At 44.1% G+C, this 13,836-nt stretch overlaps 1 protein-coding gene across 9 annotated transcripts in view; it reads right to left on the bottom strand.

Annotated features, from left to right (window-relative positions):
• The window catches only part of PARP16 (poly(ADP-ribose) polymerase family member 16), a 36,969-nt gene extending 32,544 nt beyond the window's left edge, over positions 1-4,425 (bottom strand). For 8 of the 9 annotated variants that reach the window (XM_060294127.1, XM_030875253.3, XM_030875258.2 and 5 more), the window contains exon 1: positions 3,633-4,371. In XM_060294127.1, coding sequence (XP_060150110.1) covers positions 3,633-3,806 — 174 coding nt within the window. In that variant the 5' untranslated portion in view covers positions 3,807-4,371. Of the gene's footprint in view, positions 1-3,632; positions 4,372-4,402 lie in introns of those variants that run through there. The other variant, XM_060294125.1, reaches the window with a different exon arrangement.
• Between the last annotated feature and the right edge of the window lie 9,411 nt (positions 4,426-13,836).

The raw sequence follows: 13,836 nt of genomic DNA, 5'->3' as shown, positions 1-13,836 counted from the left end.
GAGGTGGTGGGCCACTGAGATGAAGGTGGGAAAGATGGACTGCACAGTTACGTACAGGTACACCTTGCTTTGCATAAACCTAAGGTATGAAAATCCAGATTTACTAAAACAGATTGGGGGTGAAAGTCTACAACAGTCCGCTTCATAAAAAGAGTCATCAGGGGGCTTCCCTGGTGGCGCAGTGGTTGAGAATCTGCCTGCTAATGCAGGGGACATGGGTTCGAGCCCTGGTCTGGGAGGATCCCACATGCCGTGGAGCAGCTAGGCCTGTGCACCACAACTACTGAGCCTGCGCGTCTGGAGCCTGTGCTCCGCAACAAGAGAGGCCGCGATAGTCAGAGGCTCGCGCACCGCGATGAAGTGTGGCCCCCGCTTGCCACAACTAGAGAAAGCCCTCGCACAGAAACGAAGACCTAACACAGCAAAAATAAATAAATAAATTACTAAATTCCTACCCCCGACATCTTCTTTAAAAAAAAAAAAAAAGAGTCACCAGGGGAACCTTTTAAAGGGGTGGTTCTCTACCCTGACTACACACCGGCATCACCTGGAGCTGGAGGATGTCTGCCACCAGCACATATACTGATTAGCTGATGGTGACAGAGATGATAATAGAACCTACATCGCTGAGTTGTTAGGAAGGTTAAACAAGTTACACATAGTTCTCCTGAGAACAGAAATAAAAAGGTAATCTGAGAGGGACTTCCCTGGTGGCACAGTGGTTAAGAATACTGCCAATGCAGGGGACACGAGTTCCAGCCCTGGTCCAGGAAGATCCCACATGCCGCGGAGCAACTAAGCCCACGCACCACAACTACTGAACCTGCGCTCTAGAGCCCGCGATCCACAACTATTGAGCCCATGTGCCACAACTACTGAAGTCTGCACACCTAGAGCCCGTGCTCCGCAACAAGAGAAGCCACCGCAATGCGAAGCCCGCGCGCCGCAACGAAGAGTAGCCACCGCTCGCCGCAACTAAAAATAAAGCCCGCGCGCAGCAATGAAGACCCAAGGCAGCCGTAAATAAATAAATAAATAAATAATAAGTTTATTTTTTAAAAAAGTTAACCTTTGAGTCAGAGAGACACAGGTTAGATGCTAAGTTCTGGGCAGCTTTTCTTTAACTCATGTAACATGTGACAAAATGAAACCTAAAGCGTGTTTGTCTAAGAATGTGCATGCCCCCAGAGGTCGCGCCGGATCCTGCCTGGTGGGGGGCCTCTCCTCAGAAAGAGCTCCTGAAAGCCATGCCTAACAGAAAGCCAAGAATCTGCATGGCCTGGGCTAATTTCCCTAACACCAGTGCCCAATAAGGAATACAGCAACAGAGTGGGATGGTAAGAATCTGTCTGTGTTTCTCCAGTGACCCCCAAGAGAAAGAGTGCATTGTCTAAAACTGTCCCCAAAGGGAGACCCACGTGCAGGACAGTCTGTCTCTACCGAGGAGGAGGCTATTTGGGGCTACCCATATTGCCAAAGCTCTCCTAAGAAATTACAGGTATGGGAGGAAGGGTATGCCTCAAACTGAGGGGAGGGACATGGGACAGGGTGAGCTCTATCAGGGGAGCTTATACTTTATCACTTGCTTTTTTTAAAACAAGAATATAATGAAACATTACTTGTGTAATTAAAACTAAATTTTTAAAAGGCATGAATAAATCAAAGCAATTCCAAAGATCCCTTTGTATTTATCCCATATTCATCAAAGTAACCCGATTCTGTTCCAGCAGAAAGAGAACACACTGAGCATTCTAATCCATTTGGATGTTTCTTGGCAAAAATTAATAAAGCGCATTGTGAGGCATCATCTCTGGTGAGTTTGGTCCCTCTGACCCCCAATCTCTCCTCCTCCCTCTACTCCTCCTGAACAGATCTCTCTGTCACCCTGCCACCACAAGGGTCTTTCAGAAATGCATCCTGGATGTCACCAATGACCTCCCAGCCCAAGGAAAAAGTCTACACATCTGGGCAGGACATGCCCAGTCCTGCTTGCTCTGGTTGGCCTCATCTCTTTCCGTTCCCCATGAAAGCCACACTAAAGTACAGACTTATCCTTCCTGGTGAGGTCCTGGCTTTCTGCCCATCCTGCTACTCCTCCTGGAATACCCCTTTCCTCCTCTCTGCTCCTCGAAATCCTCCATGTCCCTGGGGACTCAGCAGGGCATCATAACCGCCCCTGGTTAGTGCTCCCTGATTCCAGCCTACTGCCAAGGCCTGGAGTCCTGCTCTGGGCTTCCATGTTGTATATATAGGGCTTATCCCATAGTATAGCTGAGCAGGCTGTTAACCTCTCCTTGAGTCTTTAATTCTGTATTCTCAGCACCTGGCCCACAACAGGAGCTCCATAAATATCCACTGACAAAACTGAAGAAAGTTTCATCTCCAACACTCTGATATCACAAACTCACAAAATTAAATATCTGAATTTGCAGAACAAACCATGGGGGAAGTCAATCTGCTTGCCTCTTTCTCCAACCTCCCACTCCCTGTACCCGAAACCCCTGTGCACTGTGGTCAAGACCTGAGGTGCCCTCAACACATCCCCAGCCTAAGCTGCAATGGACCTGGTAGGGGACAGGAGGCTGGCCTTTGTCCCTTGACCACCTGGGAGCAATAGCAAAGAGGGTCACCCAATACTGACCACCTCATCGGAGATAATTTTAAACATCTGTTGATTCTAAACATGATCAACATTCTGTTAATGTGGTTCATAACATTAAGAGATTTTCTAATGTTGAACTAATTTCGTATTCCTGGGATAAACCCAACCTATTAATAAGGAATTATTCTTCTTATATATTGCTAGGATCCTTTTATAGAGGATTTCTATATTTATACTCTTGAGTGACATTGGCCTATAATTTTCTTTTCTTGTATCATTCTTATTAGATTTAGTATCAAGATTACACTACCCTATTTTTCAATACACTGGAAGAATTGTGTAAAACTGGAATTACTTATTCCCTCAGTGATTGGTAGAACTCACCAATGAAACTGGGTAGGCCTGGAGTTTTCTCTGAGGGAAAATCTTTGACTACTAATTCAATGTCTTTAATGATTATAGGCTTTTGACTTTGTATTTCTTACAGAATCAATTTTGGCAAGTTATATTTTTCTAGGTAATTTCAAACATTTGGATTACAAAGATAACTAATATCTGGAACGCTGAGCCTGAGGTGAACTCTGCAAGAAATTAAGTGCCTCCTGAATCATCAGAGAAATAACAGCTCACATGTGTACTGTACATATGTTATAATTTATAAAAGTACTGGCCATATATTACCTCATCTGAAGATGAGGTCCGGGTGGCTTTGGGGACTTATGGTGTCTCATTATTTGCAAAGGGATAGATAACTTCCTATTTAGCAGAACCAGCTGATTCAGATCAACACCCTAAGCCACACTAGGAAATGTTGTGGAGGCCTGTGCAACTGTTGAATTCCTCAGTTCACCCCTGGGAGTCACTTGGGAGTGTGAAGGTTGTTGGGAGTGTTCTTAGCTCCTGGAAACAAACCTTCCCCACGGCCGGGCTAGGAATGTTAAGTCCGGGGGCTGGCACCATCACTAACAGGAGTTCCACAGACAACGTGCCCTGCGAAGCAGTGGACAGCACAGGGGAAAAGTACACTCACCAGGGCCTCAAAATCCTTGCAGTCGTGGCGGGCATAGGATGCGGGGAAGGGCCGAAGTACAGAGTCGCGCTTGTAGCTCTGCAGGGCCGAGGCGAAGAAGCTGCAGCGGAGGTCGGCAGCCAGCACGTCACGGCCCGCCGCCTCCCTGACGGTCGCCCAGCTTGTGGGCTGCATCCCGGGTCGCGGCGTGTTGCCGGAGACGCGCCGGGCGGGGGCTAGGGCCGAGCCTGCGTTCAGCGAGGGGCTGGGTCCGGGGACAATGGGCCGGAGTCCCTAGGCCTGGGGTGAGTTATGCAGAGGGATGAGATGACAGGGGTGAGAACTTGCTGACGAGTGTCTTCTGCGGGGGCCGGGCCGCTCGCCGCCCAGGGAGACGGGCCAGGGAGGAGAGGGATCCGGCCGGGACCGCGCGCGGGTCAGCGGGGGGTTGGGCCTGGGGATAACGGAGCCTGACGGACGGGGGATCCCAGGCCTGGGGGAGGGGCTATGACATGGGGTGAGACGACAAAGTACTGACACGTGTCCTCTGAAGAGGCCTGGGGTGGGGGGGCACCCCCAGCGGGGACCGTGGGCCGAGCCCTCTCCCCACGCCCGGCGAGGCTAAGGCGCTGCACGGGCCTTCCTGCCCCGCCTCCGACAGGCGCCGCCGAAGCCCCAGCGTTCGCCTGGCTGCCCTCGGCGCTGCCTGCGTTCCGCCAGCCGTGCGCGTCCACTCGCCGCGCGCCGCCCGCCGGATGGACTCCCCCGCCCCATCGCGCGCCCAGGCCTACCTGACCTCCCGACCGCGGCTACCGCTCCGCCCAGCCCAGCGAGGGCCCGCCCCTTTCCGCGCCCGCCTCCACCCGCTCCCCGGTGCAGGGTGTGTCCGCCCGACCGAGTGAGTGTTCCCCAGTTGCCAGGTGTGCGGACCCGGCTGAGTCGCCCACGCTGCTGCGGGCCATCCTCACTGAAGCCCCGAGTAGAAAATGACCCAGGCACCTTTTTGACCCACCCTTGGACTTCCCTTTGTCCCAGCTCCGCGGGCTCAGCCTGCTCGTCTCTCCTGGGGAATTGCTACTACCTACTGCCTCCGTCTTGAATCATTTCCCTCCAAGATGGGCCGTGCAGAAGGAGCCATTTAACACCCACGGCAACTGAGTCCCAGACTGCTGGCATGATTGCCCAAGGTTGCACAGCCAGACGAGGTAAATCTGGGATTCTGAAAACTAAAAGACCTTTCCTCTGCCTTTCAGCCTCCAGAATTCTCTGCATTGCTAAAGTCTCTGGCCTCTCACAAGACATGCCAAGAGCCTCCTTTGGGGCCCTGCATGAAAGGGAGCCTGAGGAGACAAGTAATGGGGGAGGGCAGAGGGGAGATTGACCCAACTCTGCAGGAGGGAAGGGACAAGACTCCCATGCCCTCTGCCCATTAGAGAAAACCCCACATTTTGGCCTCATGGTCACATGGAAATCTAAGCACAGGTCATCACTAATTCCTACACCAAGAAGCCCCTCAGCACCCTACCCACACCTCCACACTCCAGCATCCTCTGAGGGAGGAACTTCTCCACCTTCTGCATCCAGGCTGAGCAGGACCCTGAGCTCAGAGCAGAGGTCCTTGCTGTTGGATTGTATGTATGACTCTGGGAGCAAGAGTGAGACCAGACCCCAGCCACCACAGGGCTTCCCAGGCCGGGGAATGAGTGCTGGCTGCTTCCAGGAGTCTGCATCAAACCTCTGGTTGCTGTGAGGCCTGTACTGCTCCAGAAGCACCAAAAAGTTCTGAGAGCCTTACGGCCTCAGAAAAGGCCCTTAGTGCCCCCAAAGTCCTGGGAGCCTCATGGGACCCAGGAGTTCTAACACGGCTGCTGAAGCTCAGGCCCAGAAAGGCAGGGCCTGCAGCAGGAGGGCAGGTGACCTGGGAACCATCCCTCCTTCCTCCTCTTCTTCACTATGGGCCCTTAGGCAAGGCTGATGCCAAAAACTCAGCTTCTCTGTACACCAGGGCTGAATTGAATCTCGGAGACAGAGTTTTGGGTGAAGTGGAAAAGAATAGCTTTATTGGTTTCCCAGACAAAGGGGGCCACAACGGGCTAATGCCTTCAAAACCGTGCATCCCCCCACTTGGAGAAGATAGTGAGAAGTTTTATAGTAATTGTTCAAAGAGGGCGTGATCAGCTTGTGGACATTCTTCTGATGGGTTGCTGGTGAGGTAAGTAGGAGTGATCTCGGAGAGGCAGCAGTGAGTGGTGGCGTGAAGCAAGATGTTAATTCCCTGTCCAGGAATTGAACCTGGGTAGCCTGGATAAAAACCAGGAATCCTAGCTACCATACCCCCTGGCTTTTGCCCCCAGTGAAAAATGCATTTCTCATGGAGGCAAAAACTGTAAAAACAGGTACAATGTTTATTATTAGAGACATAGCACAACAACAAGTGGGAGAGCACACAGAGAAACAGTTTGTTTAGTTAAGATAGAAGCAAGGCAGAAGAGGGGAAAGTGGCAGAGGTGGTGGGGTGGTGGTGGGATGAATTGGGAGATTGGGACTGACATGTATACACTAATATGTATAAAATAGATAACTAATAAGAACCTGCTGTATAAAAATAAATAAAATTAAATTAAAAAAAAAAAGAAGCAAGGCAGAGATGCACACCCAGAAAGTAAGGGTGTGGGCATCCTCCCTAATGAGGAGGAGTGCAGTAAAGAGGAGGTTAAGTCATTTATATAGGGCAGTTCTTCCAGGTCTTTGATTACCTTTGGCCAATTATCTGGTTTCTGTTTCCACACCTGACCTGCCCTAGGACCCTCCCCAACATGCATGCGCAACTTTTTTCCAATATGGATTACAGCCCAGAGGCCTACGGGATGGCCTTAGTATCACATGTTATGGGGTGGTGCCCCCTCCTTTTTGACCCCAAGGAGCCTTTCAGCGCACGTGCAATGTCTCCCTTGCCCCAAGGATGGGAAATGTATGACCTCTTGATCTTTTAACAGGGTTTAGCCCGTCTCTGTCCCTGCCATAAAAGTGTCCAATGTCTGGTTATTTACCCTATTCCTGTTGCTGGTTTTTATATTGAGGTGCAGATATCAAAATATAGACAGGAGTCTGGTCATAAATACGTACTCCTAGAGCCTGTTTGTCTCTTGCTTCAGGAAATGTAAACGGGCTGGTAATGAATGTCCGGCCTGCAGCTCATCTTCTTCTCATGTAGGAGCTGTGAATAGGAGGCCAGTTATAAATGCCTAGCCTGGAGCCCATCCATCTCCTGCCTCAGAAGTCAGCATCATCAACCCTCAGGTCCAACTGGTCTGGGGTCTGCATGCTTGTGGGCAGCATACCATCCTTAATCGTTAACTCTTCCCACCTGGAGGGGTTTCAGTATCTGCAAAATAGCTCAAAGATATTATTTTGTGTATCCGTTGATGGGGAAACAGGTCTTGCATCCCCTCCCTTCCTTAATTAACAACTGCTTGAATCTGCCCATTGGAACTCAGGGAAGGTCATCGAGGCTGAATGAAGGCTGTTTCCTGTGATCAAAGAAATGGGGGACACAGAAAGGCTTTGTGCCCAGGAGCCCCACGAGGCCCTGCTCAGTATCAGGGCCACCTCACTGGCCTCAAGGATTGTTTGTTGGATTGTTTGTCTTCCCGGACCAGGGCTCAAACCCATGTCCCCTGCATTGGCAGGCAGATTCTTAACCACTGCACCACCAGGGAAGTCCCCTCTAGTGAATTTTTCATTTCAATTATTGTACTTTTCAACTCCAGCATTTCCATTTGTTTTCTTTTTAAATAATTTGTATCTTATTTCTATCAATAAGATATTCTCTACTTGATATAACATTGTCCTGATTCCTTCCTTTACTTCTTTAATCACTTCCTTTCATTCCTTGAACATATTTATAATGCCTACTTTGAAGGCTTTGCCTGTTAAACCAACATCTGGTTGCTTTCACAGGCAGTTTTTGTTGACTTTTTTTTTTCCCCAGTGTATGGGTCACACTTTCCTCTATCCTTGCATGTCTCACAATTTTTTGCTGCAATCTCAAGTCCAGGTTGTCACCTGTGCTTCTGACCAACTGGCTATAAATAAGAGGTTCCCATGTCCCCCTCCTTGGATTTGATTAGTTTTCTTCAGTGGCTCATGGAATTCAGAAAAAAAGTTAACTTACTGTCTAAAAAGATAGAACGCAGGAAGAGCCAGATGAAAGAGATGACAGGGCAAGTATGTGGGAAGGGGCACAGAACTTCCATGCTCTTTCTGGGCACACGATTCTCCCTGCATCACCACATATTCCCCAACCCCAAAGCTCTCTCAACCCCACCCTTTTTGGATTTTTATGGAGGCCTTATTACTTAGGCATGGTTGATTAAATCATTGGCCACTGGTGATTTATTCAACCTCCATCCACTCTCCCCTCTCTGGAGGTGATTAATGTCATCATATCAACAGTGATAAGTCATGTTGATGTATGTACCTTTGAAATGAGATGATGAAAATGACAATATACCTATGTGGTCTTCCTCTCAAAAACACATTACCCCAGTCTAATCATGAGAAAAACATCGGACAAATTCCAACAGAGGAGGATTCTGTAAAATATCAAAATATCAAAACTGTCAAAGTCTTCAAAACAAGGAAAGTCTAAGAAACTCACAGCCCAGAGGAACCTAAGGAGACAACGAAATACAGTGTAGTATCCTGGGTAGGATCCTTCAACAGAAAAAGGACATTAGATAAAAACCAAGGAAATCTGAATAAACTACAGACTATTGATTCATTAATTATAACAAATGTACCATATTAACAATAACATGTTAATGATTGGGGTAACTGGGTGTGGGGTATACAGAAACTCCACATTATCTTCATAATTTTTCTTTAAATTTTTAAAATAAGTTCGAAACTTTTCTTAAAAAATTAAGTCTACTGGGCTTCCCTGGTGGCGCAGTGGTTGACAGTCCGCCTGCTGATGCAGGGGACATGGGTTTGTGCCCCAGTCCAGGAGGATCCCACATGCCACAGAGCGGCTGGGCCCATGAGCTGTGGCCGCTGAGCCTGCACGTCCGGAGCCTGTGCTCCGTGACTGGAGGGGCCACAACAGTGAGAGGCCCACGTACCGCAAAAAAATAATAATAATAATAATGTCTACTTAAAAATCCATTATTGTTAAGTTGAGTTTAGGATATAAATGCAGAGATAATTTATGATGAAAAATTTCCCACATTCATATATTAAAAGGGAAAACTTATGATTATCTCAATAGCCACCTACACTGCAAGAAGAAAAAAAAATGCAATATACTAGGAACAGAATGCTATTAGTTTAATCAAAACAATTTTTACCAGATACATTTTGAGGCCCAGTACAAAATGAAGATGCAGGACCTTTGCTCAAAAATTATTAAGAATTTCATGAAGGAAGAGGGCAGACAGCAGAAGCAAGAAGAACTACAATTTTGCAGCCTGTGGAAGGAAAACCACATCCACAGAAAGATAGACAAAATGAAAAGGCAGAGGACTTTGTACCAGATGAAGGAACAAGATAAAACCCCAGAAAACAAACTAAATGAAGTGGAGATAGGCAACCTTCCAGAAAAAGAATTCAGAATAATGATAGTGAAGATGATCCAGGACCTCGGAAAAAAAATGGAGGTAAAGATTGAGAAGATGCAAGAAATGTTTAACAAAGACCTAGAATAATTAAAGAACAAACATATAGAAGAATTAAAGAACAAACAAACAGAGATGAACAATACAATAACTGAAATGAAAAATACACTAGAAGGAATCAATAGCAGAATAACTGAGGCAGAAGAACGGATAAGTGACCTGGAAGACAGTATGGCGGAATTCACTGCCATGAAACAGAATAAAGAAAAAAGAATGAAAAGAAATGAAGACAGCCTAAGACACCTCTGGGGCAACATTAAACGCAACAACATTCACCTTATAGTGGTCCCAGAAGGAGAAGAGAGAGAGAAAGGACCCAAGAAAATATCTGAAGACATTATAGTCAAAAACTTCCATAATATGGGAAAGGAAATAGTCACCCAAGTCCAGGAAGCACAGAGAGTCCCAGGCAGGATAAACCCAAGGAGAAACACGCCAAGACACATAGTAATCAAATTAACAAAAATTAAAGACAAAGAAAAATTATTGAAAGCAACAAGGGAAAAACAACAAATAACATACAAGGGAACTCCCATAAGGTTAACAGGTGATTTCTCAGCAGAAACTCTACAAGCCAGAAGGGAGTGGCATGATATAGTTAAAGTGATGAAAGGGAAGAACCTACAACCAAGATTACTCTACCTGGCAAGGATCTCATTCAGATTCAACAGAGAAATCAAAAACTTTACAGACAAGCAAAAGCTAAGAGAATTCAGCACCACCAAACCAGCTCTACAACAAATGCTAAAGGAACTTCTCTAAGTGGGAAACACAAGAGAAGAAAAGGACCTACAAAAACAAACCCGTAGCAATTAAGAAAATGGTAATAGGAACATACACATCAATAATCACCTTAAACGTGAATGGATTAAATGCTCCAGCCAAAAGACACAGGCTTGCTGAATGGATACAAAAATAAGACCCGTGTATATGCTGTCTACAAGAGACCCACTTCAGACCTAAGGACACATACAGACTGAAAGTGAGAGGATGGAAAAAGATATTCCATGTAAATCAAAAGAAAGCTGGAGTAGCAATTCTCATATCAGACAAAATAGATTTTAAAATAAAGACTATTACAAGAGACAAAGAAGGACATTACATAATGATCAAGTGTTCAACCCAAGAAGATGATATAACAATTATAAATATATATGCACCCAACATAGGAGCACCTCAATACATAGGGCAACTGCTAGCTATAAAAGAGGAAATCGACAGTAACACAATAATAGTGGGGGACTTTAACACTTCACTTACACCAATGGATAGATCATCCAAACAGAAAATTAACAAGGAAACACAATCTTTAAATGACACAATAGACCAGATAGATTTAATTGATATTTATAGGACATTCCCTCCAAACACAGCAGATTACACTTTCATCTCAAGTGCACACGGAACGTTCTCCAGGATAGATCACATCTTGGGTCACAAATCAAGGCTTGGTAAATTTAAGAAAATTGAAATCATATCAAGCATCTTTTCTGACCACAACGCTATGATATTAGAAAGCAATTACAGGGAAAAAACGTAAAAAACACAAACACATGGAGGCTAAACAATACGCTACTAAATAACCAAAAGATCACTGAAGAAATCAAAGAGGAAATCAAAAAAATACCTAGAAACAAATTACAATGAAAACATGATGATCCAAAACCTATGGGATGCAGCAAAAGCAGTTCTAGGAGGGAAGTTTATAGCAGTACAAGCCTACCTCAAGAAATAAGAAAAATCTCAAATAAACAATCTAACCTTACACCTAAAGGAACTAGAAAAAGAAGAACAAACAAAACCCAGAGTTAGCAGAAGGAAAGAAATCATAAAGACCAAAGCAGAAATACATGATATAGAAACAAAGAAAACAATAGCAAAGATCAATAAAACTAAAAGCTGGTTCTCTGAGAAGATAAACAAAATTGATAAGCCATTAGCCAGACTCATCAGGAAAAAGAGGGAAAGGACTCAAATCAATAAAATTAGAAATGAAAAAGGAGAAGTTACAACAGACACCACAAAAATACAAAGCATCCTAAGAGACTACTACAGGCAAATCTACGCCAATAAAATGGACAACCTGGAAGAAATGGTCAAATTCTTAGAAAGGTATAACTTTCCAAGACTGAACCAGGAAGAAAGAGAAAATATGAACAGACCAATCACAAGTAATGAAATTGAAAGTGTGATTAAAAATCTTCCAACAAACAAAAGTCCAGGACCAGATGGCTTCACAGGTGAATTCTATCAAACATTTAGAGAAGAGCTAACACCATCCTTCTCAAACTCTTCCAAAAAATTGCAGAGGAAGGAACAGTCCCAAACTCATTCTATGAGGCCACCATCACCCTGATACCAAATCCAGACAAAGATACTACAAAAAAAGAAAATTACAGACCTATATCACTGATGAATATAGATGCAAAAATCCTCAAGAAAATACTAGCAAACAGAATCCAACAACACATTAAAAGGATCATACACCATGATCAAGTGGGATTTATCCCAGGGATGCAAGGATTCTTCAGTATACGCAAATCAATCAATGTGATACACCATACTAACAAATTGAAGAATAAAAACCATATGATCATCTCAGTAGATGCAGAAAAAGCTCTTGACAAAATTGAACACCGATTTATGATAAAAACTCTCCAGAAAGCGGGCATAGAGGGAACCTACCTCAACATAATAAAGGCCATATATGACAAACCCACAGCAAACATCATTCTCAATGGTGAAAAACTGAAAGCATTTCCTCTAAGATCAGGGGCAAGACAAGGATGTCCACTCTCATCACTATTATTCAACATAGTACTGGAAGTCCTAGCCACGGCAATCAGAGAAGAAAAAGAAATAAAAGGAATCCAAATCGGGAAAGAAGAAGTAAAACTGTCACTTTTTGCAGATGACATGATACTATACTTAGAGAATCCTAAAGATGCCACCAGAAAACTACTAGAGCTAATCAATGAATTTGGTAAAGTTGCAGGATACAAAATTAATGCACAGAAATCTCTTGCATTCCTATATACTAATGATGAAAAATCTGAAAGAGAAATTAAGGAAACACTCCCATTTACCATTGCAACAAAAAGAATGAAATACCTAGGAATAAACCTACCTAAGGAGACAAAAGACCTGTATGCCGAAAACTATAAGACACTGATGAAAGAAATTAAAGATGATACAAACAGATGGAGAGATATACCATGTTCTTGGATTGGAAGAATCAATATTGTGAAAATGACTATACTACCCAAAGCAATCTACAGATTCAATGCAATCCCTATCAAATTACCATTGGCATTTTTTACAGAACTAGAAAAAAAATCTTAATATTTGTATGGAGACACAAAAGACCCCAAATAACGAAAGTAGTCTTGAGGGAAAAAAACAGAGTTGGAGGAATCAGACTCCCTGACTTCAGACTATACTACAAAGCTACAGTCATCAAGACAATATGGCACTGGCACAAAAACAGAAATATTGATCAATGGAACAAGATAGAAAACCCAGAGATAAACCCACGCACCTATGGTCAACTAGTCTATGACAAAGGAGGCAAGGATATACAATGGAGAAAGACAATCTCCTCAATAAGTGGTGCTTGGAAAACTGGACAGCTACATGTAAAAGAATTAAATTAGAACACTCCCTAACACCATACACAAAAATAAACTCAAAATGGATTAGAAGCCTAAATGTAAGATCGGACACTATAAACCCTTAGAGGAAAACACAGGAAGAACACTCTTTGACATAAGTCACAGCAAGATCTTTTTTGATCCACCTCCTAGAGTAATGGAAATAAAAACAAAAATAAACAAATGGGACTTAATGAAACTTAAAAGCTTTTGCACAGCAAAAGAAACGATAAAGAAAACGAAAAGACAACTCTCAGAATGGGAGAAAATATTTGCAAATGAATCAACGGACAAAGGATTGATCTCCAAAATATATAAACAGCTCATGCAGCTCAATATTAAAAAAACAAACAACTCAATCCAATAATGGGTAGAAGACCTAAATAGACATTTATCCAAAGAAGACATACAGATGGCCAAGAAACACATGAAAAGCTGCTCAACATCACAAATTATTAGAGAAATGCAAATCAAAACTACAATGAGGTATCACCTCTCACCAGTTAGAATGGGTATCATCAGAAAATCTACAAACAACAAATGCTGGAGAGGGTGTGGAGAAAAGGGAACCCTCTTGCACTGTTGGTGGGAATGTAAATTGATACAGACACTATGGAGAACAGTATGGAGGTTCCTTAAAAAACTAAAAGTAGAACTACCATACAACCCAGCAATCCCACTACTAGTTATATACCCAGAGAAAACCATAATTCAAAAAGACATATGCACCCCAATATTCATTGCAGCACTATTTACAATAGCCAGGTAATGGAAGCAATCTAAATGCCCATCAACAGACAACTGGGTAAAGAAGATGTGGTACATATACACAGTGGAATATTACTCAGCCATGAAAAGGAATGAAATTGGGTCATTTGTAGAGACGTGGATGGATCTAGA

Source organism: Globicephala melas, chromosome 2 (genome assembly GCF_963455315.2).
Source record: "Globicephala melas chromosome 2, mGloMel1.2, whole genome shotgun sequence".
NCBI classification, from domain to species: domain Eukaryota; kingdom Metazoa; phylum Chordata; class Mammalia; order Artiodactyla; family Delphinidae; genus Globicephala; species Globicephala melas.
This window is presented reverse-complemented; position numbering and strand designations above follow the sequence as displayed.